This window comes from Sceloporus undulatus, chromosome 1 (assembly GCF_019175285.1).
Source record: "Sceloporus undulatus isolate JIND9_A2432 ecotype Alabama chromosome 1, SceUnd_v1.1, whole genome shotgun sequence".
NCBI classification, from domain to species: Eukaryota; Metazoa; Chordata; class Lepidosauria; order Squamata; family Phrynosomatidae; genus Sceloporus; species Sceloporus undulatus.
Genome location: NC_056522.1, coordinates 256,875,898 through 256,901,439, shown reverse-complemented (window position 1 = coordinate 256,901,439; position 25,542 = coordinate 256,875,898). Strand labels below are relative to the sequence as shown.

The following is a 25,542-nucleotide window of genomic DNA, read 5'->3' as shown; positions in this document are numbered from 1 at the left end:
CACTTTTGAAATCCAGTACTATTATTTCAAGCCATCCTTACTTTCCAAGTCCACATCCCTTGGTGCCTTTGGACTGTTACTAAGTTACTAAAACAGGTGTAAGGGAAAGCAACTTAATCACAAACCCTCAGTTCTACTTGCTCAAACACAGGTTTAGGTTTAATACTCTCCATGCTGAAAATGGTTCAGATACATGAAAGGATGGGAAGGAGAGAAAAGCAAGAAGATTTAGGACTGGTTTTCTCTACACACACACACACACACACACACACACAGACACAAAACTCCTTATCTGAAATGCTTGAGACCAGAAGTGTTTTGTATTTTGTATTTTGGAATACCTGTATTTGCATATACATAACAAATAACACATAACACAGGTAGTACAGTATGTATTGTATTTGCAAGACTGAAGAAAGACACAAGAGACATAAAGGAGGCTGGAGAGGAACATGGCTGAAGGGACTGAGCATCTATGAAATGGTAGGATTTCAAGTGTACTGCTTAGCGCAAATCCATCCCTCTTGCTATTTCACAGATTTTCCCATCTCCCTCCAGCCTTGTGTCTCGTTAATTCGTCACCACTTGTGTTGTATATAAGATACCAGTCTGGACTGATACTGAAGATCTGAGCCACAAATGAGCAGAAGTGCAGCAGCTGCTGCCTCAAAAGTAAAAGCAGGTGTCTGGCAGCAAAAAGTCTCCATTTTTTCAGGTTTTCAGATTTCTGGATTAGGGATGCTCAACCTGCATATATGTGTGTGTGAGTGTGTGTGTGTGTGTGTGTGTGTGTGTGTGTGTGTGTGTGTGTGTGTGCGCGCACACACGCACACACACACACACAGATTTTACTGAACAGCAAGCACACAGACCAAATGAAGCAAGCAAAATGCACAGAAATGCATTTTACAGAGAAAGCTACAGGAACAAGATATACAGGAAACAAGCAGAAAGTGGCAGAAGGGGAAGAAATTATGTGAAGACTCAAATGATTGTGGGTAAAAGACTGAAGAGGTATTATACTATGAGCAGGAATTTCACAGGTGAAAATTATTTACATTTTTTGATACTGGTTATAAGTTCAGTCTCTAGCACAGTGGTCTCACCTGCACACCCAGAGCTCCAGATGCTCTTTTTGAAGCTGACTCATTGCATTAGACATTATTTCAAGAGCAGAAGTGCTTTGTACACTTGTTTCTAATCATATAGAAATGGTGCTCCTTTTCAAGAGGTGGATAAACATAATCAACACCAAGACACCCTCACCCCACCAGACATCTAAAAGGCCTGGTAGACTACATGGAGAGCTTGAAGAATGTAACTTGTGCAGACCTACCTGGGCACTGGGAATGTACTCTCATCTCTCTTCCTCTCACTCTAGTGGACAGTAGCAATAAGCTCCTTAGCCTCAAGAGGCAAGCCTTCTCAATCACCACATGCATTTTACTTTCTAACACAGCCCACCAGTTGAAACCAGCCTCTGTCTGAAAGGTTTACTCACAGGTTCTCCATCTTTTCCAGGTATGCCATCCTTGCCAGGTGGTCCTGTTGGGCCCATGGCTCCTGGTTGCCCAGCAACTTGCTCTACCACAGAGCCATCAGGGCGCTGCACGATGGTCCCAGGAGGGCCTGAGGGACCAGCAGGGCCAGGGGGTCCTTGAGCACCAGGTTCGCCTTTCTGTCCTTTTGAGCCTGGATATCCAAAACCTGCATTTCCCTAGAGGTATGGAAGAACATATTAAATGGAAACAAGCCAGGCAACATTTCTTCTTGTGGTCTTTGAGGATGGAGGTAGACAGGTTCTACATTGTTGTTATATGCTTTCAAGTTATTTCCATCTCTTGACAACCCTAAGGCAAACCTATCAGGTCTGTTTGTTTTTGCAAGATTTGTTCAGAGGGAGTTTGTCTTTGCCTTTCTCTGAGGCTGAAAGAGTGTGACTCACCCAAGATCACCCAGTGGGTCTCCATGGCTGAAAGGGGATGACTCTGGGTCTCTAGAGGATTCTGGGTCTCGTAGCCCAACACTCAAACCACTCCTCCATGCTGGCTCTCATTAATGTCTTATATTCAGAGACTAAATGATCCACTAATTCCCTTTATTGGCTCTCATTGCTAGGTGGACCTTCCTGCTTTCATCCATTATGTATCAGCAGATAATTAATTATATGTACATTTTAATTCTTCCTTATTCCAACACATAAATTTCTATCTGCATTGAAATGCTTCCTACAATCTGGACATTGCTTCCCTGTCCCTTCTATCCACCATCTTGGACTGAGAGGAGAATCAACTCAGGCCTTCATTCTATCTACTTCATAGCTACAGGTAAGGACTAAGAAGAAGGAACAAAAGGAATCAAGTGCTTCTTAATCTCCTCCCATCCAGTTCTAATACCAAGGGAGGGAAAATCCTTGGGGAACAAAGGAAGAGCCAAGACAAAGGTCATATTCCAGCCTTCATGTTGGGTTTGGAGTAACTCTAGGTTGCTTCTCTATTCTAATTCAGGCGCTTAGTTTCCTAAAAGCTTGGGTTAAATACCTTGGTCATGAATAAACTGCAGCTCAACAACTACTATTGTCTCCCTCATAATGTCTTTTACAAACAATCTAAAGTGTGCTCAATTGTAAGATATGCATCTACAGTGTGCCTGCGTCATACACTGGTGCGCTATATGTGGCTTTCAGCATATGCTGAAAGCAGCACGGATGAATGGGGCGTGTGCCTGTGGCATGCCTGCACTGCCGCATGCACTAGCCCCATTCACTTGAATGAGGCTTGAGCATGCACGGTATTTGGCTTACGCCGGGGGGGAGGGGGTAACAGATCCCCTGCATAAGCCAAGGGCGGACTGTATATCTAAAATCTGAGCATTTTTTTTAAAAAAAGAAGAGATAATAAAGGCAATAAAAATAAAATATATATTTAAAAGAAAATCAAAATAGAACAACAAATACAGGAAACTGGATGGAAGTATCTGACTCGTGTTTTCAGTTACAGGGCCACAATGTTGATCTGCTGCCTTGAAGAAAGGCGTCAATGCCACACTTGGAACTCTCCACTTTCTAACCATATATCATTAGGATATGGAGGTGAACAACATTGTCTTTGAATGTTAATAGCTTAGGCTGCAGTCATGGTATTGGCAGCAATGCTGGGGTATGGCTGTGCACCAGCAGTCCAATCTCAATACTCTTTAACGTTATCAGATTAGAAACCACCACTTTGTTCCCATACACAGTAAGACTAGTTACTGATTTGACACCATATGGTGGCTAGAGATGAGGCATAGCAATAGTCTCTAGACATACCAATCACGCTAAGAAGCATGCTTCTCAGCATAACTTTGGCTTTCTCCAGACAGGCCTAAAGTGCTCCCCCGTCACGTGCTAGGGGTTGGCTGAGGGTGCACCACCCATACTGGCCTCACCCCTAGCACGTGACGGGGGTGTCAAAATAGCTGCGCCCTGTACACACGGGCACCGTCATTTTTACACGATGGACACTTAGCCTTTTTGGGCGGTCTGTATCCCGCCTTTGATTTTCATTTTTTTCTCTGGTTAGGATAACTACAACAGTTATGCTGCAGACTTATACTACATCTTGGAGATGATTCACTTGATGAATTTCTAGTTTACAAAGAATTAGAAATATACAGTGGAAATGTTGCCATGTGTTGTGCTCCTGTTCAGAGCTCCACACAACTATGCCCTATTCCAGGCCACTCGATTTTATTCCCCCACATCTGGTTCTCCATACCCCACTCCCACTCTCACAACAGCAAAGAATTTTAGCCACTGAGCAATTTGGCTGCAGTTTTTGAGGGCTATCTGCAATTCGGGACTTATTCTGTGCAAAATTTGAACATTATTTTACATAGAAAGCAGGATTTTCTGTATAGGGAACATTAATTTCCTCACAGAAAATGATGTTTTCTATGCAAATTAACCATGTGCAAATTTTGTACAGAACATAACATTTTCTGCACAGGAATTAATGTTTCTGGATTGAAATATTATTTCCCATGCAGAAAATGCTGTTTCCTACGCAAAGCAACCTTGTATGAATTGTGCACAGATTAAGTCCCAAACTGCAAAGATGATCATCCGTCCAGGATTCCTCTCTTCACAGTTTCTCAACACTTGAAAAACATGTTTTTCAACCATTTTTCAAATATTTTTGAATATTCCTTCCAACCCTAGCACCATGATAGAAATCATGGCGTAAACTGTCATCACAATACTTCTCTGAAACCATTTTTTAAAAAAAAAAAACCAGTGTAGCAGCTGTGCTCACCTTAACACCCAGCTCTCCTTTTTCTCCCTACAAGAGAAAAACCCAACATTTCAGTGTAGGGCAACAATAATCCAATGCAATAGTCCAATGCAATATTATCATACTTTGAAATATTCACTCACCGATAAAGGAAAAAGAAAGATGTTCAGAAATAACAGGTTAAAGCAGGGATGGGCAGTATTTGGTTCTCCAGATCTTGGATGGCAACTCAATTTAACTAGTCAGCAGGGTAAGATTCCAGATTATTTTCAAACCCTTTCACTGCTAGTGTCGAGGAAGGCCTTTTTGTTTGCAAGACTGAATGTACACCCCTCAAATGTGACCAGGGGCAGATATTTGCAGACCCCATTTTTGAATCGTGTATGTCACTGTGATCAAGCTCCAGATGTTCTCCATCATATTGTATTGCTTTGTCCATTGTTGTAATGACTGGGCCCTCCAGTCATTTGGGGACTTCTCCTGAACCACAAAGGGTTAATCTGGGGGGAGGTACATGCTAATGAGGGCTGACATCACATGCTAATGAGCTGTGACATAATAGCTGATGTAAGGTCTAACTGACCAATCAGAGAGTAGGACCGGGAGATTCAAGAACATTCCTTGAGTAGGCTTTAAAAACCTTTTGCAACCATGTGGTCTTTTGTCTCTCCCTCCCTCCTCTTGGGGGAAACCAGATGTTTTCTTTGTTCTCTGGGCAGCTGGGGAACCGGCTGTGAGGAATGCAGGTGGAGTTGGCAAGAAGCCAGCTCCCTGCATCCAGAAACTCAACACGAACTGCAAATCCCATCACTGTGTGAGTAGCTAGGAACTGTGTTAGCTAGTGCGTCTAGGTTTTGTTATGTTTATCTAATAGCTTGCCTGAAATGAATACTTTGTAACTATGCTTTCTATACCTGCAAGGCAAGGAGGCTTTGCATGAATGATACCTTCCTATCCTATGCTGTTTCTTTAAAATAAATATCTTTCTTTAAAACTATCTGCTGTCTCTCTCTGCTCCTGTACACACGTCTTAGCTCGGTTACTGGTTGCTAAGTTAACAAGGGAACGGAAACTAGATCTCTCCCTAGCAAGTCCCAGTGTGTGCTTAGGGAAACGTAGTTCATTAAGATTCACTGGGTGGTGGCAGCAAAGAATACAGGATCTCAAGGGGTCTCATTCAGCTCAGCAGGGAGCAGGAATGGAGACCTAGGAGACTCTAGGGGAAAGTTTAAGGGACTCCCTGGGAGTAAGAGCCACGCACAGGGCTCATTGCCCCAGGGATCACCACAATTGTATATAATTCCGAGGGGAAAATTGTTAAGAAGGTTATTGGAAATGAATATCTGTTTGGATGGGTTATCAGTAGAATACTTATTGGAAGATCTGAACCCGCATATTATCAGGCTAATGGCCAATTTTCTGGTGGAGGCAACAAGATTATGGCTTAAATTTTAATAACGATCCTGAAGTTTTATTGTAAATGTATGTTGTTTTTGTATACCTAATAAAGGTTGACTGACTGACTAACTAGTCAGCAGCGAAGGATGATGGAAACTGAAGTACAACATCTGCACAGCATTAAGTTATAGGATGAAATAATGAATATGTTGATCATGGAAGCACAATCCAAACCTCTCCTCTTATAAGCTTCAGTTTTGTCCCAACACTAAAAGAAAAGTTTGGTATTCAGGCATTGTTATCTCAGAACGTGTACAAGAAGCCTCTTCTTTTCCTAGGCTTTAACATTTTCTTTCTAACACGGTCTACACCACACAGGTCTTCTACTCTAGCTTGCAGCTCCAGCTCCTACATCATATATTCAGCATAAAATATGAGTGTGAAAACATGATCAACTTTAAAATGATGGGAAGGCAGTGTAGCAAAAAATAATTTTATGTATGGCAAAAAAAAAAAACACGGGGTTTCCCCCCCCCCCCCCCCCCCCCCGAAAGCTGTTTTAGAATCACTCCACTTGCATTCCTTCCAAAAATATAGATATATATATATATATCCTGGGTGTAACTTATTCTTTCTCTGTCTCTACACATCTCAATCCCTGTGACAATCCCAAGCAGATCCCCTTGGAGTTCACACATGCACTAAAATAATCAGCTTTGGTGAAGCTTCACTTTACTGATTATATAAATTCAGTTTTCTTCATGCTGGCAAAATATCTTTTGGGGGGATGGGGGGGGGGGGCAAGGTCCAAGACAGAAAATGGGAAGAGGTCATACTAAAAAAAAAACTTTTAGCAGGGCAGATCAAATATGCTGGTTGACTGTCTTTGTGTCTTGTTCCTAATTTAGACAAGCCCAGTTACATATCTGTCACCTTTGAAGAAAATGACTAAGAAGTGTTATATATCCTCAGTTTACCTTTTCACCTTTGGCACCACCTGTTGACAAAACTCCACCAAGTCCAGAGTCCCCTTTGGGGCCACGTTCACCTTTTTCACCAGAGTCTCCTTTCTCACCTTTGGCTCCCACTATGGAGGAAAAAGTTAAAAAGAATCTGTTCATTAAAAAAAAAAAAAATAAAGGAGGGAAGAGGAGGACAAAGGAGTTGCTGCAAAATCTTGAAACAATACCTCTGTGTGTTCAATGTTCAGATTCAACATAAAAACACTGCCATAGATAACTTGAGAGTTTGAAATCCAGCTGTTATGTGGCTCTCTTTACATTCGTAGGCAAAACACACTGATACTTTTGCAGAGGAAAACAGAGGGAACGACAAACCAAACAGCTTTTTAAACATATACTAATGTATCTGAAGATAGTTTTAGATCAGAATGATGAAAGATGCAGTGGTCTCCAGCCCCATTTATATAGCCTCCAGTCATAGCAGTCCTGTAAAGCCCCCTGAAACCCTTCCCATTTTTATTTTTAAATTGTTTGAAATTGTCTGAAAATAGTTGAAAACAAAACTATTCACAAATGTGACAGTTCCACTTTTCTACCCCCAAGAATCCCTAATTTCATCCTTCAGTCCAGCCAAAAATGGTAAGGAGAAGTAATGTGCCATGGTTTTTCATTTACCTGGACATGCAGATGGACATGATGGTGCAGCCCACAAGAGTGGGGGCTGCCCACAAATTTTAGATGGTGCCAAAGATAAGTTAACAGAAGCCAAGTGGGTGACTGTACCTCATGCTTAGAAGGGATGAGATCTCAGAAAATCTCAGTAAATGAAATTTGTCTCACTTTCACAATTTTGTTCATTTATTCTTTGGCAACATCTCGCCTTATGAAGAGCTCTGGTGAGATCTAAAGCTTACATATTTTCCATGCACCTAATAATCAGCCTAATTTTAAATTATCTTAACACAGACACCAAAGATTTCCTTATATTTGGCACAACACCCTTTGCTTTTTATGAAGAATAAGTGCTATTTGGAGATTCTTTATTCTACTCTTATTCAGAGGACATGAATGGTCAGATCTTTAATTATACTTATTCCCTCCCACCTTTTTGTGACTGCCAACTTTTAAAAAACTAGCCTTACCTCCTGCAGCAGATGGCGGTTTCTCTTTTGGTTCTGTAAGGTCCATGTGCGAATGGATTGTCTCTTCCAGCTGCGTGGGCTTTTTGGCAATGGGAGGAGAAGTGACAGGAGGCGGCACTGGTAGATTTGAGACAACTGGGGGCACCTGGTGATAACAACAGCATTGGAATAAACTTTCACTGGCTTTGCAACAGATAACTGAAGCCCATGTCTGCCCTCTTCTAAATTATTTGCTTGCATCCAGGCTAAATTTAGTCCCAGAATAAGCAACCTTTTTTTTCTCCAAGGGCCATGGGAGCAGATAGCAAGTCTGAAAGAATGAGGGGTACATGTTGGGAACTATGTGGTCAGAAATGGAGAGGCCTAGGCTACCCCATCTCATACATACACAAGCACATACTCCAGCACATGTGCATGCGTGGAAATACACACTATACACTTCTCACCACAAACATCCTCCACCCATTGATTAGCAGCTAAGAAACGTCTAAGAAAAGCATGAACTGGTGAGGTCTTTGGAAGCTTCCTGTGGTAACCAGCTGGGGAACAGATGTAGGAGAGAGAAAAATGCAAAGACCATATGGCTGTTGCAGCCCCACAGAAACCTGAAATGGCTATTCCTGTTATTTTCAATGGGCCTGATTCAACCAGGATCCAGTCACTTCAGTCAAGCAATGAACAACTCTATGCAAAGGGATCTTGCAGCCCATTTGTGAGACTGAGTGGGAAAAAAGTTGCTATAACCTCTTTTGCACAGTTAGTCTCAAAGAGGTTGCAAGATCCATTTTCATACTAATATTCCAGACTAACATGACTATGTGTCTGAATTCAACAAACAATTCTTTCACTGTTTATTCTACTGTATTATCTCCTACATTTTCAACTCCAAAACAAAATTACTACATCTTAAGAGGCCTTGGCCATTTGTAACAATAATGTTGATTGTATAAAGTGAAGAATTTTCTGGGATGGGTGGGTGCAGAATAGCAACTTTTCTTTTTTTAAAGAAGCTTCAAGTGAAAGTTCAAAATCATGTTAGTTTTTTTGCAGACACCAATTCAGATTAGAGAAATAAGCTTCCATTATCCTAACATTTTCAAGACCATGTTTATTTGGAAATGGACTAAGGCACCAATGACAGAAGAATGGATAGTAAAAACTCTGACTGAACAAGGAGGGAGATTCCATGACACAGAAAACACTGCTTGCTAAGCCATGCCAAGCCAACACTGGCTGAGGCAAACCATGTATTGGTCATCTTTTTCAAAAGAATCCCCTGTCATTGCTTTCAGAAGAGAGTAAACAACTATGTCAGCTCCTATGGTTGCACTGTTTTTCTCCCTTGTCAGAGAAAAAGGTTCCGCAGATCCAAGAACTGCTCTGGTATGAGGCAGCCCCTGTTGACTGCCTACTCCTGTTGGAGGAGTGATGGGGCAGTACTCTTCGCTGCGCTGTTGCAACAAAGAGGTCTCGAGAGAGGGATATCCCTCTCCACTGGCAAAGAGGAAGGTTTGCAATGTGATACATCCTCCCATTCCCCTTCTCTGAGAGCTTGTGATTGATCATCTGTCTGTCTGTCTACCTACCATATAACTATTCAAAACAGTACCATTACAGTAAAAGGTAATGAAAGCTTATGACTGATACAGTGCAAACATTTAAAGTTTTCCAGAAATTTCTAGGGTTTTAAAAAATATCTGTCTGCCTGTCTGTCTGTCCATCCATCCATGCCTCCACCCACCCACCTATCCCTGGCTTCAGGACTATGAAGAAATCTCTGAACAGAGAAGAGATGATGTGGAACAATTAGGCCTTTGGCCACTGGGTGGCATGTGTGTTCCATATCCAAACGCATAAGGAAAAAATTGATTTCCTTACATATCCACAGACCAAACTAATCCAGAATCAGATTTTTTACAATTTGTGTCCTGGGGGCACTTTCTTCTATGAACGTGTTTCCCACATTGTTTCATTATTCTTTCCTGTTGCATGAAACACTTGAGGATTATTGTTTGTCAATGTGAAATAATGTTTTTAAGAGTGTCAGACTATCATTAGGAGCTGGAGTGGTGTAGTTGTTTGAGTGTTGGACTAGGACTCTGGAAACCAGGGTTCCAATCCCCCATGCTCTTTAACATTTACATGAAACCACTGGGAGAGATTATCCGGAGGCATGGGGCGCGGGGTTATCAGTACGCTGATGACACCCAAATAGTCTTCTCTATGTCTCCGACTGATTCAGTGACCAAGGATGGCATCTCTCCTCTTGTTGTCTGTCTGGAGTCGGTAATGGGCTGGATGAGGGAAAACAGACTCAGCCTGAATCCAGAGAAAACAGAAGTGCTCGTGATAGCTTCTCCTGGCCCAGGGATGGCGGTATTTCCACCTGTCCTGAATGGGATCACGCTTCCCGTGAAGGACTCTGTATGCAGTCTGGGGGTGCTTCTTGATTCGTCACTCCACCTTACCTCACAGGTGGATGCGACGGTCAGGAGCACCTGTTATCAGCTTCGGCTGATACGCCAGCTGCGTCCCTACCTGAGCCAGGGGGACCTAGAAACAGTAGTACATGCTCTGGTAACCTCTCGTTTGGATTTCTGCAATGCGCTCTACATGGGGCAACCCTTGTACCATACCCGGAAGCTGCAACTGGTACAGAATATGGCGGCAAGACTGGTCACTAATACACCTAGGACCAGTCACATAACACCGGTCTTAAAAGACCTTCATTGGCTGCCTATTCGCTTCCGGGCACAATACAAGGTGTTGGTTATTACCTATAAAGCCCTAAATGGCTTGGGCCCAGGGTACTTGGAGGATCCGCCTCGCGCCATATAATCCGCCCCGCACACTCAGATCAGCCGGGAAGCAAATGTTGAGTTCCGGAGGCTAGATTGTCTATCACCACCAGGAGGGCCTTTTCTATCTCGGCTCCCAAGCTCTGGAACTCGCTCCCCGGCGAGCTCCGCTCGGCCACCTCCTTAGTTCAATTTAAAAAGGGGATGAAAACACACCTTTTTGAGCAGGCATACCCCTGACTCCTGACTCCCGAATGCTCTCCCTCCCCCTTCTGACAGCACTATTGAGCTGGCATGAGATATGGTTTATTGCTTACTGTGTTTTTAATATATTGATGTTTTTATATTGTAAGTTTTACATGTTGTTAAACCGCTTTGATCAATGGAAAAGCAGTATATAAATAAAATTTTATTATTATTATTATTATTATTATTATTATTATTATTATTATTATTATTGACCATGGATGACCCTGGGCAAGTCAGAATCTCTCAGCCTCAAAGGAAGGCAATGGCAAACCTCCCTTGAACATATCTTCCCAAAGACAACCCCGTGATAGGTTTGCCTTAGACTTGCCATAAGTCACAGACTACTTAAAGGCATACAAACAACAATAGGCTATTATTAGAGAGTTCAAGATTAAAATACCCACTTCACCAGAAAGCTGACTGGGTAAATTTAGAAGTGTTCTCTCTCAGCCTGACCTATCTGACTGGGTTGTTGTGAATAAAGAACTAAGGGGAAAACCTGCAAATTGCCTTTGGGTCTTTGGAACTATGGTAGGACAAAAATGTCATAAATAAATAGTTGCCTCTCTATTTCTGTCTGCTGTTCTCTCTCTCTTTTTATATAATGTGCATTTAAAATTGGTGTCCTTGTTGCTTTCAATGAGATTATAGCCTTGAGAGTGCTGGGAATTGAGACAGAAGGACAAATTAATAAATAATATGGGTGTAAAACAAAAGGCATCCTTTGTGCACACACACACACACAATTTAACTGTATTCATTCTGCACAGTATACAATAAAATATTATTTTGAGTACAATCATCAGTCTTTCCAGAGAGCTGCTAAACAGCTCCAGAATTTTACTGCATTGCTTTCAGGACCACACACTGCCAAAATCCTTGCTCTGAGGACTCAGAGGCCATCTTCTAAGAAACACAATGGCTTTATGTCATGGCTGCAACTAGTATGGTCCTCCTTTCACACATACAAATTTACATACAGTAAAGCATCTGTATTGTGTACTTAGGACCCTTTCACACTATACCATTGTCGCCCTCTGATTCCACTTTAACCACCATGGCAACATCCTATGCAATCCTGGGATATGCAGTTGAGGGAATTTGTATTTAGAATTCTCAGCCACAGAGATCCTTTAGTCTAGTGCCTTGTCCCTAAGCTCCAGGATTCCTAAGACGCAGCTATGGTTATTAAAATGCAATCATAACACTAAGGAGAAAGGAACCAAGGTGATCATGGGGACCATAATAAACATTGGGCCAGACCCTTTGATTGTGGGTCTTTTGCAGCCTTGGTCCAGTCAGATGACAACAAAGGAAAAGGCAAGAGTTGCTGAGTTCATCAATACATGAAAGGACATTGGGGTGATGATGACTTTATGCCTAGATGTCTACTACTTTTGAATATTTTCATTCACCACTGAAAATATCCACTATCAGCCCAAATATTGAAACTTCCAGGTTCAAATTTCTAATGTATAAAAGCATTTTTAAAAACCAAAAGCTCAAATGGTGCATGGCTGTGCTTATTCTAAAAAGGAAATACACATTCACTTTCATTATTAGTTTCAAATATGTATGAATCACCCCACAATCCAACATGTATTGAAGACAATAAATCCCTGAAGTAAATATAATAATGAAATGGGGGAAAAATTAATAAAAACTAACCAGCTAAGAACAGGAACAAGAACTTTGATCCAGTTTTAAAGAAGGAGAAACATTAGCTGCTTACTCACTAATGACTTTTTGTTTGTTTTAAAATTTTGTAATATTGGTCCAAGCCGGTGTAGTGTAGCAGTTTGTGTGCTGGACTAGGACTCTGGAAGATCAGGGTTCAAATCTCCACTCTGCCAGGAAAATCCACAGGGAGGACCAGGGGCAGTCATAATTTCTCAGCCTCAGAGGAAGAAAATGGCAAATGTCCTCTGAACAAATCTTGCCAAGAAAGCTTTGTTCACTTTAGAGTCGCCATAAGTCGGAAATGACTTAAGTTATAGTCCAACACTCTTAAACCATTGCACTATGCTGTTTTTTATGTAAATATATACTGGGTGATTTTTAAAAATGATACAAAAGTAATGTACTTTACAAAAATAAACCTAGGGAAGGCCATCCTTGCCTCCCTATGATGAAGTGGTTGCTTTAGCAATTTGATCTTAAACTACTTTTGGCTGAGATATGACACTTGTCTGGGAGCCAAGCTGAGATTTCTTGTAATCCCCTGAGAAGAAGCATGAAGAAAAACTTATTTTTTCAGATAATATGCAAAGCAGCTGGGAAGCTAATAAGACTGAAACCCCATTCATCAGCTGGTCTGCGGACATAATGAAGTGACTTCCTAATTCTATCTCCTTTTTTTCCCCTTTACAAACAGTGGTTTGAACAAGGAGGTAGCATTGTATTTCTGGAGCACTGCAACCCATTTTTGGTAAGGATCTTAGATCAATATAAGCCTATAAAGAAGATAATGGCAGATTCAAAGAGCAAGCTGGAGCAGTGGAGACTACATCCAAAGCCTGTGTTGTCAATATGTGGCAAGAAATTAGATGTCACTGTGGAGGTCTACAAGCCAGGAGGCAAACATTAGAGAACTCACACAGAGATGTGAAACATCTGTGTGATGAACAAACAGAACACAGGCCTAACAAACGAATACATGCATAGCATTTTAAGAGATCATAGTTTCCAGTGCTAAGGTCAAACATAAACTGGAAGTTAACATTGAAGAAAATTAACGTGAAAAATTAGCTGCAAGATGAATTCAAGGGAATAGGCGGGGGGGTGGGGATGGCTTTATACATATTATCCTTTATAACTGGTAACCTGATGAGTAAGAATTGGGCATTAAATGTAAAATAGGTAATTAATAGCTAACAATCTAAATTCTTTAAAATCATTGTTTTAAAAATTTATACATGCTTTAAAATAATTCTTTCTTAAATCAAAGGCTTTGCTAGAATCTTTAAAGCACAGGCTGATTTTCTTTTGAAATTTTTGGTGCAATCCATTATCCAATATATGTTTGCAATGTGACTGCTAGTACCTCTTTCTTTCCTGAACTCAGGTTGGGCATTTGGCATTTCTCACTCCATATATGGTAAAAGTCTTTGTTGTAGAATTTTGAGCATCACTTTGCTTGTATGGGAAATGAATGCAATGGAATGGTCCTGTGGTTACTGCAATCCCTGGTATCAATTTTTGTGGGGATTGGACTGTATATTGACTGTTTCCAATCTCTGTTTTGTGTTACATATTTGTTGACCAATTTCAGTTACAACTAGAGTGGATTCTGTCTCTATGGATTGAACCAACTCTAATGGTATGCCTTTTTGTTCCTGGCGATTTATTTCTCCTAAATGTTCTGTGTAGCTTCCACTTCACTTTCTAAAACTGGAGTTTTGTCTTGACATGGTTTTTCCTTGAATAAACCTGTCACATTTTAATCTTTTTTACATAGTTTTCTGTGTACTGTTTCCATTTTTTTTTTCTACTTGGTCATGTAATGAGTTTCCCTGCTAATCACAGAACCTCCCCATCCTTGTCTTAAATATCCCTTTAATTTCTCATGCCTTGTAGAAGAGCTCTATTGTTCTTCCTTTTTTGTTGTCACCTTCTATTTATCTAAATTGATTATTATTATAGTAGTTCTCCATGTTCCTTCACACAAGTTATTGAACAGTTGCATTCAGAGTTCTGACTGTATTTCTGTCACCTTTTACTTTTGCTTCTCATCTAGCCTTAACTGCTTGAAAAGTTTCATCTGTCATTTGCTGAAACTTCTTTCTTTTTGGCTACAGATTGTGTCTTCTTGCATTCATTCCTGACAATGCCCCTGGTTTCAGTCCAGAGTTCTTCTGGCTCCTAGTTAGTTAGGCTTAATAATGCAAATCTATTTTTTACATTATCTTTAAGTTTTATGGGAATGTTCTTCAGGTTGTAATTAGACATGATGATTGGTTTAGTGTTCTTCTTTAGCTTTATTCTAATATTTGACATTTGTAATTCATGGTATATGCCACAATCTGATTCTGGTCTTGATTTTGCAGAATGGAGCTTCTCCATCTTGTGCTTCCAATTATGTAATCTATTTGACACCTATATTGGCCATCAGGCAATGCCCACATATTGCTTTTTGGGTTGCTAAAAGAATGTATTTTTGATGAACAAATTGTTGGCCTTGCAAAATTTAGTCAGTCAGTCTCCTGTTTCATTTCCTGATCCTAGGCCAACTTTTCATAAAATCTTTGATTTTCCTCTGTTTTCTAATTTTGCATCCCTATTGCCAATGATTAACAATAAGTCATGTTTGGTGTGTGATCAATAGCCTCCTGGACTCCAGCACAGAATCTCTTTTTTTTTCTTCTACCTCTGTAGTTGGAACATAAACTTGGATTAAGGTTATATTGATGTTTTCCCCCTAAAGTCTTATTGATATTATTCATTCGGACTCTGCATGATATCCTTTGACTGCTTTTGCTACATCTGTTCTCACTATAAATGCCAGGTTTTCATTTCCTGAGTAAAACACTGTGTAATTACAGTATCTGATTCAAAATGTCCTATTCATGTCCACTCATTTCATTTCTTGTTTTACTATGCCTATCTTCTGATTCATACTTCTCACAATCCATATTCCTATAATATGAGCTGTGCTCCTTCAGACTTGCTTTTCACCTCCTGAGCATGTCAACAGCTGACTGTCCTTTTGACTTGAGTCCAGTTACATCATTAGCTACACTGATATTCATAGCTGTCCTCTGGTCTACCCCAGTAGTCTAATGAGTGCCATCTGACCTGGGAGCACTATCTCTTGTTTTATTTTGAATTGTCTTATCATAGGGTTTTCATGGTAGAAGATCTTCAAAAGGCCCAGTACTAACAAGCATTAGCTATATTGCCACTGCCATTGTCCTTAGGGGATCTTTCACTAATGTCCCTGCCCCCAATAGCTGTTTGGCACATTTAGTCTGACTCCTCAGCAAATGCCTGTATTACATGGTAAACTCTGCTGGCAGCACTGCTTCCGTCAGCATAGCCTCTTGCATCACAGGAGCACTCAATCCCACCAGCCATAATCTTAATCTTAATCTTAATCTCTTAATCTTGTTGTTTTGTACTCTGTAATTCAAACAATTTTATTGGAGCAGCAGGTATAACCCTTCCCACTCAACCTGCTCTTGAAAGGGGGAAAAACAGAAAAGTCAGTGTCATGAACCCTCATAATTAAAACTAATTAGACCTGGCTAGCCAGACACAGAAGTATTTGAAGACAAAAAAAAAAAGTCTGTAATTATGTGATGCACCATTGAAACAGCCACTAGTATGCCAAGGATGACAAACCATTGCCAGAAACTCAGCAGCAGCAAATCTCCATTGACAGGAAATGGAAGAGTCCAGCTTGATCAGCCACCTCAGTACATTACTGCTCTGGATCAACCTCACATCCTCAGCACTATTAATGGCTACTCTTGGGCACACTGTTTGGATTAGCACACCCGGATATGTTTCAAGGCTGCACTGCACACCTGGTGGAAAGATGATAATTAGCAAATCATCTTTGGACTCTTTGGTACAGTAGGAAATCTATCTCCAGGTAATAAAAATCTGGACTGCTTTAAACCATTGTTTATAAGTACAGAAACAACCCTCTCTCTCTCTCTCTCTCTCTCTCTCTCACACACACACACGACATATATGAGAGCCAGTGTGGTATGTTTGTGTTTGACTGGGACTCTGGCAGGACAGGATTCCAATCCCACTGGATGACCCTGGGCCAATCAGACTCTCTTAGCCTCAGAGGAAGGCAATGGCAAGCTCCTTCTGAACAAAGTTTGCTAAGAAAACCATATGATAAGATCACCTCAGGGTTTCCATAAGTCAGAAATGACATGAAGGCACACAACATGTGACCTATATATCATTTAAGTTATATGCCAAGTGTAACCTCTACTTGGAAGCAAAAAACATATGTATCCTGATAACCTCTTATTAACCACTACAATTGTTCTTCATGTGAGGAACAGTTATAGACTGTTGAGAAACTGCTGCTAACAAAATGTCATGATCTGCTTCTTAGCTGGAGCTGAGTTTAGACAAGTATATGGTACCAGTGGTGTATTAAACAAAACAGGCGACTAGTTTATTTTCAAGCAGGATTCAGTAGACAAATTATCACATATAAAATCCTAAAAATGTTAACCAAACACCTTTTCCTGTATGAGCCTTTATCATACCTATACTACCCAGGTTTGTTCTGCCTCAAAAGTAGCTTTCTTTGGGACTTCCGGTGGCATGGAGGCGCCTTGATCACCCTCTGAAGAAAGGCTCCAGAGCGTGATTGCGGCTTTGCGGCGACAGGGGCAGTGGGGTTAGGTATCACTAGCTCAAAAGTATCCCCCCCGATAAAGGGGAGGCAGAGGGGCTCGTTTGAGGATCTGACGCTCCAGATTCTAAGCTTGTTTTTCGTTTTGAAGTGTAAACAAAACGGGAGCTGCACGGACTCTGAGCATCCACGGCCGCAAAGAGCAGATACGACCCGCGGCTCGGTATCGATTGCTCCGCCACCACTTTTTTAATTGTTTTTTTTTATTATTATTTTTGTTATGCTTTATTATTGCTCACCATCAAACCTACCAGGATTAAGCTTCTCTCAGAGTTAGGTTACAACTCATGGAGCTAGGGCTATGCTGGCTGGGTCTCCTAGGAGGCAAAATAGATCAACATCCAGAAGGTCAAAACTCCTCACTCTCCTTATAAAAGATCTCAGGTAATAAAGATTAAAAAAAACCACCCCAGCTCATAGACTCTTTTTTTCCTGATAGACACAGACCAATTAATCAGTTAAGTATAAGACAGGTCCTTCTATCTTGATGCATCATTGGTTTGAGTTAGCATTGAGTTGCTACTTGTTGCTGCTGCTACTTAACCTTTTGGATTTTTAGAAGAACCTTTTCAAAATCAATTCAATCCCATTCTACCCTCTCTTCCACTGCCTCCAACTCCTCCTGCTCCATGCTGCCAATTAATGTGGCAAATCTTTCCCCGCTCTTCCCTTTTCCATTCATGGGAGATGATAAATTCTCTGGTTAAGGCGACTACTACAGCCCATAAAATGCTTAATATACTGACAGTACTCATTGAGTGCAAAGTTACAGAAGGAAATCAAGCCAGACTTCCATAGGTCTTTATGCTCTAAATATAATATCTTCAGTTGTTGGACATTTTCACAGTGGACAAAGATCATTTCTCATTTTAAATGGCCCTTTTGAGAGTAAGGTGGCTCAGAATCAAGTTATTTGCAAGTGTATGGGCCAACAGTGGGTGGGCCAGGCTTGGCTGGCATGTGTTGACCTTGCAGTTTTCAGTCTACCATTAGCTCGACCTCTTCAAATTTAGTTCTGCATAAGCAGCTTTATCACTTTACTTGCTGTTCAAAGGAAAGGCAACACTTGCTTACCAAATACTCTGGAGGGTGGCCTCACCTGCTCATTATAAAAAGATGTTACAGATTATCAAAATGTCAACCAAACCATCCATTTGCAACAGCCAGAAGAAAACAAATTATTATTATCATAATCACTTAATAGTAACAAACAAAGAATAAGAGGAAGAGGGGGAAGTGAAGGAGCAGCAGTCTGCATACATCAAGGCTAATTTTGAGAGTTAAAAAGCATTTCTATACTGGAAAGCATTAACACTAAATAATAATGGTCTTGGACTCACCCTTTCCTTTTCTAATAATCGTGGCTTTTCTTCAATTCCACTTCCACCGTCTCCAGACATCTAAATAATTTTTTAAGAAGGGAAAAAAGGGATAAGTATTCTTCTAGGTCAACAGATATGAACAAAGGATGGCTGGACTCAGTTAATGAATGTATTTGGCTTAATCAACTAATTCTCTGAAGAGTGTAGTTCCCTGCTCACAGGGAGTGCCAACTTACAGATCACAACTGTGGGCAAAGTAAGGGCAGGAGCCATGTTCCAGGCATCAGGGACATTTTTCTTTCCCAAACTGTGGTATGGAGTAGGATGACCAGCCTGCTTGGCTGGCAGGAGTGGGGCACAGAACAAGTGGAGGCTTCACTCTGGGTCACTCCTGGGCCACATAAACTGCTTCCTCAACATGCCAACAGTCAGTCAGCATTAATCATGAGATTTTGTATAGACGATTACTTTACTCTTTCATTATCACACTGTTAATACTGATAGAGATTTGGGTGGTTTTGGTACTGGGGACTGGATCTTTGGGGGTAGACAGTGCCCATGTGCCAGTCATACATGATAAGGAAGCTCATGCCCAATTCAGGGGCAAATGGCTGTGCCATGTTCCCAGATATTAGGGGAACCACACAGTCCACCAAGTCGATTCCAGTACCTGTAATTCCAGTGCTACCTAAAGGCAGGCTGTGTGAACAGGTTTCCTTTGGCTGGTAGGTGGGTCAATTGATGAACGGATTGCAATCAGCTGGTAGGAAGGTCAACTGATGCCCAGATCTATACCCAAGCTCTGGGCCAAGCCTATTCAACTGTAACCAATATAACTATAACCTTTTTAATTAAAAAAATGCGGTCCGGGCTCATTACTTGGACAGGTATTCTCCACTAACCTTAGTCTCCAATTCAGCTCATAAATAAGGGCATTTCTAATGCAGGACAACTAGATTTATAAACAAGCTTCTAACAGAACAGAAGAGAAAAGATGGAACTCACTGTCTAGCAAGAACTCAACAATATTATGAATTATTGTTACAAATTAGTAATTAGAATGAATGGAAATCATTACCACCATATATAATCCCATGACAAACCTCAAGAAAATAGGCTGTTCACTCATATACAAAGATACCTTACTCACTATATAAATCCAAATCCTAGATGTCTCACTATCAGAAAAGCTGTATGTTATTTGTTTTAAAATCTTCTCATCAGCAAATAATACTGATCCTCTGCACTGAAATATTTTCACATGTATATTCCGGAAGCTGCCTCCTCATCTGCATCTAATTTCGGGGAAAACCCTATATCCAAACCTAAGTAGTGTTATGGGAAAGGTCACTGTTCGATCTTAGTGCACTTGCTTTTGCATACAAGTCAAAGGTTTAATCCCCAATGCTTCTAGTTAAAGAATTACAGAGAAAGGGGCTGGGAATGACCTCTGACAAAGACCCAGGATAGACAGCCAGAAACTACACAGATAATATTGGCCTATATTTGAGGCCCTTTCACATTACACCACTTTATGATTCCAGGCTAACATGGATGAATATGGAATCTGCAGTTTGGTGAGGTACCAGACCTCTCTGGCTGAGAATTCTGAGTACACCTCCATAATCTGCAAATCCCAAGATCCCACCGCATGGTGGCATGGCAGTTAAATAATAGCACTGTAATTGTGTAGTGTGAAAAGCCCAGGAGTAAGAATTGTGCAGTCCTTCAGGAGCGACTCCCAGCATTAATGATAATTGGCAATGCTAACTATGGCTTCTGGGAACTGCAGTTCAACATAATTCAGTTGCATTTTTTCACAATGCCGCACCTGGGGAGGAACCTCTGGCCCATGGGACCAATTTGATTCATTAAGGTGCACAGAAATGGCAAAAGGGAGCAAAGCACAGTCAGCTAATGCTTTGAAAGCTGGCTAAATGGGATACTGAAACTTGCCAGTTCTTGGAGCACCACCAAGGAGCATCGCTAGCCTCTTGCCTTCCCTCTCTGGAGAAGGCAAGAGGGGAATGATCCTAATTCAGCTGGCAAAGTCAGCTCCTCAGACACAGTGAGTGAAGTCTCTGACTGGGGAGCCACATGCTGTAATAGCTTCAATTTTATCAAAGATCAGTGGAATGAAAACATGGCTCTCCATCCCAAAGTGTTTTCTCACTGGTATTTATCAACATGAGCAAAACTTCCACCTAGGTTTGTGCCCACTTTCTGGTGCAGCTGCAAGAAGCAGCTCAATAGATCCTGATTTTGTTTTAAACTGCAGTTTAGCATGTTATTTGAACTCTTACCTATGGTTAACCTTAACTATGGTTAGTAAAATCAAGCCAGTTTCATAATTTGTAGGTTGAACTTGGTTTGCTTCCACTTGCCAAAATAAAGCACTGTGCCTACATAGAAGACACAGCAAACTGTGGTTAACTGAAAATGTAAATGAAAAGTGTCCAAGCTCTTCTTTGCAGCCATAGCAGATCTGGAGAAGAACAGTATAAGTATGATTAAGTGATGATTTTACAACACAACAGAGCTAATCCAATACAAGAGACTTTCAATATGTGTGTATGTCTAAAAATTGCCAAAGAGAAAGCCACTTACCATATCAGAATCATCTTCATCTTCCTCACAATGGAGCTCAGCTGCTCGAGGATCTCCCTTCACTTTCAGTTCTGCAATTACACCCTAAAAACCAAGAAAAACAGATATCAGTCCCTCTTCAGCTTCCTAGAAATGCAGGGTACCACTCCCAGTTGTGAGGGAGTATAGCCCCCCAGGCCCTACACCGTAATGATTGCTTACATTTCCTACTTGCATTTTAAGTCAAGATTAATATCAGACACAAACACAGTTCAGTCCTATTTTCATTGGCAAGAATCATATTTCACAGGATTCCCTGGCAAGATCAGTGGCTGTTATATATTATACCTAATTAAGGCAAACAGTTCATTGATCTCTCATTGTGGCCCACAGATAACATACCTGCACTGATCAGAACTTAAATGTTAACTGAGAAAAGCTTAAGCAGAATCTGTGCAAGTGAAGAGGGTGATATGATGATGAGCTTTGAGCTTTGTAGTAAAGACCTGGACTTGATTTCATCTTGGTCTCTTCCGCATCTATGGTTCAACTTTCTAGTATAAAGTTTTCCAAAGGATCAAGCAAACAGATTCAACATTCTCAGCATCAAGAATTCCTCTATAGACACCCAGTGTCTCTGTGCAATATTTGTAGTCCAAACAGAAAACCAGCAGCATGTTGTGTAATTGTGGATAGCACCACCCAGAATCATGGGGTTACTGCTAAAATTCTCTTGCTAGTTAGCATAACTCTTTGCAGTACCTTCGTCCAGTACACATTTCCCTTCTAGATTAGTACTACAGCACTAAACCACCCATGAGGAAAGTTTCCATTTGAACAATGCAGATCAGACACTTTTCCAAACAAGTAGTGACCCTTTTTTGAGACTGTAGGAGATCCATCACTTGGACAATAAAAATGGTAAATCACAGATTAATCCTAATGTGTTTCTTCAAGTAACACTCCATTTCATTATTCCTCCCCCCCCCCCCCCCGCATAACAACAGTACCATACAGAAGCCAGTATCCCATTAATGACATGTGTGCATGTAAATGTGGGTCACACATACAAATATGTCTTTATTCTGTAACCCTTTGTGAAACATCCAAAACTCCAACCTAATAGCTGTCAAACCCCAAGAGGTCATTGCTGCTGCTTATCAGTAGGGAAGGAAGGGGGGGCAGTTCAGAAAATGCAAGGGGAAGGGATAGGAGGGTGCACTCCATCTGTGAGCCCATTCCCATTTCCTTCCCTTCCAAGCCAAAACTGAGCCTATTTGTTAAAGTCTCCCTTGCCTCCATGCTCCCTCGCCTCCCCATCAGTAACCACCATCACCAGCAAACCTTCCTAAGACATGACAATCATGGAGGAGGGGGATGAGATTGAAGGATAGCCCCTTGCACTCCATCCAAAAAAGACATCTATGGAGGGTGGACACAGCAATACCGTATGGGCAGAGCTATATCCTCCACCTGTTTAATGTTAACGTTTTGACCACAGAGTCTTAAACTTCACTTTTTGAAGTACAAAATCATTTATGTAAGGGCCATTTTGGTAGTTGCCCAATACACAGCTGCTAAAATATTTACATTGCCTTTACCTGCCTGAAACATATGAATTAGCAGAGGGCTGTATATATGGTCTATCTTAAGGATTCACCTCCTTGGTTCATATCAGGTGTTAGGCAGGGCACAAGACAATTTCATTACTTCATAGTCTGATTTGTAAAAGCAATTACGATATCTTGTCATCCTTTTTAACATCCTGTAGCTGCAATCCAACTTTCCCTCAGCATAGAATAAATATATTCATGCAGAGATAAGCTACATCAGTACTATGCAATTACATGGAGAATAGCAACAAGGACTGAGTGCCATTTTGCAATGCCCAATGTCCAATACACAATGAACTGCAGTGCACAATGTATAACTGCAATGTGGATTGCACAACTGCATTGAACAATGCATAATCACAATGTGCAGTGTTGTTGTAACTCCTGCTGCTATCAGCAGAATACAGTTGTCCCTCCATTTTCATGGGGGATCTGTTCCGGACCCCTCGCAAAAACGGAAATTCACCTATATTCATAGAATCATAGAATCGTAGAGTTGGAAGAGACCACAAGGGCCATCCGGTTCAACCCCCTGCCATGCAGGAAATCCCAATCAAAGCATACCCAACAGACAGCCATCCAGCCTCTGCTTAAAGACCTCCAAAGAAGGAGACTCCACTACACTCCAAGGGAGTGTGTTCCACTGTGGGACAGCCCTTACTGTCAGGAAGTTCCTCCTAATGTTGAGGTGGAATCTCTTTTTTTGCAGCTTGCATCCATTGCTCTGGGTCCTAGTTTCTGGAGCAGCAGAAAACAAGCTTGCTCCCTCCTCAATATAACATCCCTTTAAATATTTAAACAGGGCTATCATATCACCTCTTAACCTTCTTTTCTCCAGGCTAAACATCCCCAGCTCCCTAAGTCGTTCCTCATAGGGAACCTCATGGTTTCCAGACCCTTAACCATTTTAGTCGCTCTCCTTTGGACACACTCCAGTTTCTCAATGTCCTTTTTTAATTGTGGTGCCCAGAACTGGACACAATATTCCAGGTGGAGCCTGACCAAAGCAGAATATAGTGGCACTATTACTTCTCTTGATCTAGACACTATACTTTTATTGATGCAGCCTAAAATTGCATTGGCCTTTTTAGCTGCCGCATCACACTGTTGACTCATGTTCAACTTGTGGTCTACTTGGACTCCTAGATCCCTTTCACATGTAGTCTCGTTCAGACAGGTGTCCCCCATCCTATATCTGTGCACATTTTTCATTTTTCTGCCCTAAGTGCAGTACTTTACATTTCTTCGTATTGAATTTCATTTTGTTAGTTTTGGCCCAGCTTTCTAGTCTATTCAGGTCATTTTGAATTTTGATCCTGTCCTCTGGAGTATTAGCTATTCCTCCTAATTTGGTGTCATCTGCAAATCTGATGAGTATGCCCCCAATTCTGTCGTCCAAGTCACTGATGAAGATGTTGAATAGCACTGGGCCCAGGACAGAGCCCTGTGGGACCCCACTGGTCACTTATTGGCTTGAACTGCAGTGCATGCCTGCAAGCACCCACAGGCGTGTAGCATGGGTGTGTGCCCCATTTTGTCCCCCTTCATTTGCCACCCGCAAAAGGTCAAGGGACGCGGACTTCAAGTCCGCAAATACAGAGGGATGACATCTATTGTACTTTGGCAAATAAGCACCTCTGGTTTTTTGTTTGTTTGTTTGTTTTATTCTTAATGTTTAATGTTTAATGAATGATGATTGTATTTTAGTTAAGGGTTGAGGGATGGAATTTTAGGTTGTATACATTATTTACTGTTTAGGTATTTTACTGAACAGATTAGTCCTTGCTATTGCAGAAGAACTTCTTCCTGAAAGCCAATGTGGCTTTAGAGCTAATAGGAGCACTACAGACATGGTATTTGCCCTTAGACGACTGCAAGAGAAATGTAGAGAGCAGAACAAAGGACTCTATGTAACATTTGTCGACCTCACCAAAGCCTTCGACACTGTGAGTAGAAAAGGTCTGTAGCAGATCCTGGAACGATTAGGATGCCCCCCCTCCAAATTCCTCAAAATGATCATCCTGCTACATGAAGGCCAGCAAGGTCAAGTCAGATATGGCGATGCTCTCTCGGAGCCCTTTCCAATAACTAATGGTGTGAAACAAGGTTGTGTTCTTGCTCCAACTCTATTTACAATCTTCTTCAGCATGATGCTCCAAAGGGCTACAGCAGATCTCAAAGAAGAAGATGGCATTTATATACGCTACCATACTGATGGTAGCCTGTTTGACTTAAGCTGCCTGAGGGCCCGCACCAAGACTCTAAACTATCTAGTCCGTGAGCTGCTGTTTGCTGACGATGCTGCCCTCGTTGCCCATACGGAAGCAGCTCTGCAGCGCCTCACATCTTGCTTTGCTACAGCTGCGGTGCTCTTTGGGCTGAAAGTCAGTCTGAAGAAAACGGAAGTTCTCTACCAGCCGGCACCACAGGAAGAACACTACCATCCCCACATCACTGTAGGCAATTCTGTGCTTAAGTCCATTCAGCAGTTCAACTACCTGGGAAACATCATCCCTTCAGACACCAAGATTGATAAAGAGATCAATCACAGATTAGCAAAGGCATATATAGTGCATTCAGAAGGCTTCACAAAAGAGTCTGGAGTAACAAACACTTGAGGCGAAGCACAAAAATCAGTGTGTATAGAGCCATTGTACTGTCTATTCTCCTTTATGAGTCTGAAACATGGGTCACCTATCGCCAACACCTATGACTCCTCAAATGCTTTCATCAGTGCTGTTTATGCACAATTCTAAATATACACTGGACTGACCATGTGACAAATGTTGCTGTCCTTGAGCAAGCAGGGATCACCA

At 41.3% G+C, this 25,542-nt stretch overlaps 1 protein-coding gene across 3 annotated transcripts in view; it reads right to left on the bottom strand.

The window, feature by feature from the left end:
• Nucleotides 1–25,542, bottom strand: part of COL18A1 (collagen type XVIII alpha 1 chain) — a 219,862-nt gene that overhangs the window by 49,580 nt on the left and 144,740 nt on the right. For all 3 annotated transcript variants that reach the window (XM_042443985.1, XM_042443972.1, XM_042443978.1), the window contains 6 exons: nt 21,135–21,218; nt 18,546–18,605; nt 7,777–7,921; nt 6,650–6,759; nt 4,296–4,322; nt 1,502–1,717 (listed from right to left, as the gene is read on the bottom strand). In XM_042443985.1, the coding sequence (XP_042299919.1) occupies nt 1,502–1,717; nt 4,296–4,322; nt 6,650–6,759; nt 7,777–7,921; nt 18,546–18,605; nt 21,135–21,218 (642 nt within the window). The remainder of the gene's footprint in view (nt 1–1,501; nt 1,718–4,295; nt 4,323–6,649; nt 6,760–7,776; nt 7,922–18,545; nt 18,606–21,134; nt 21,219–25,542) is intronic.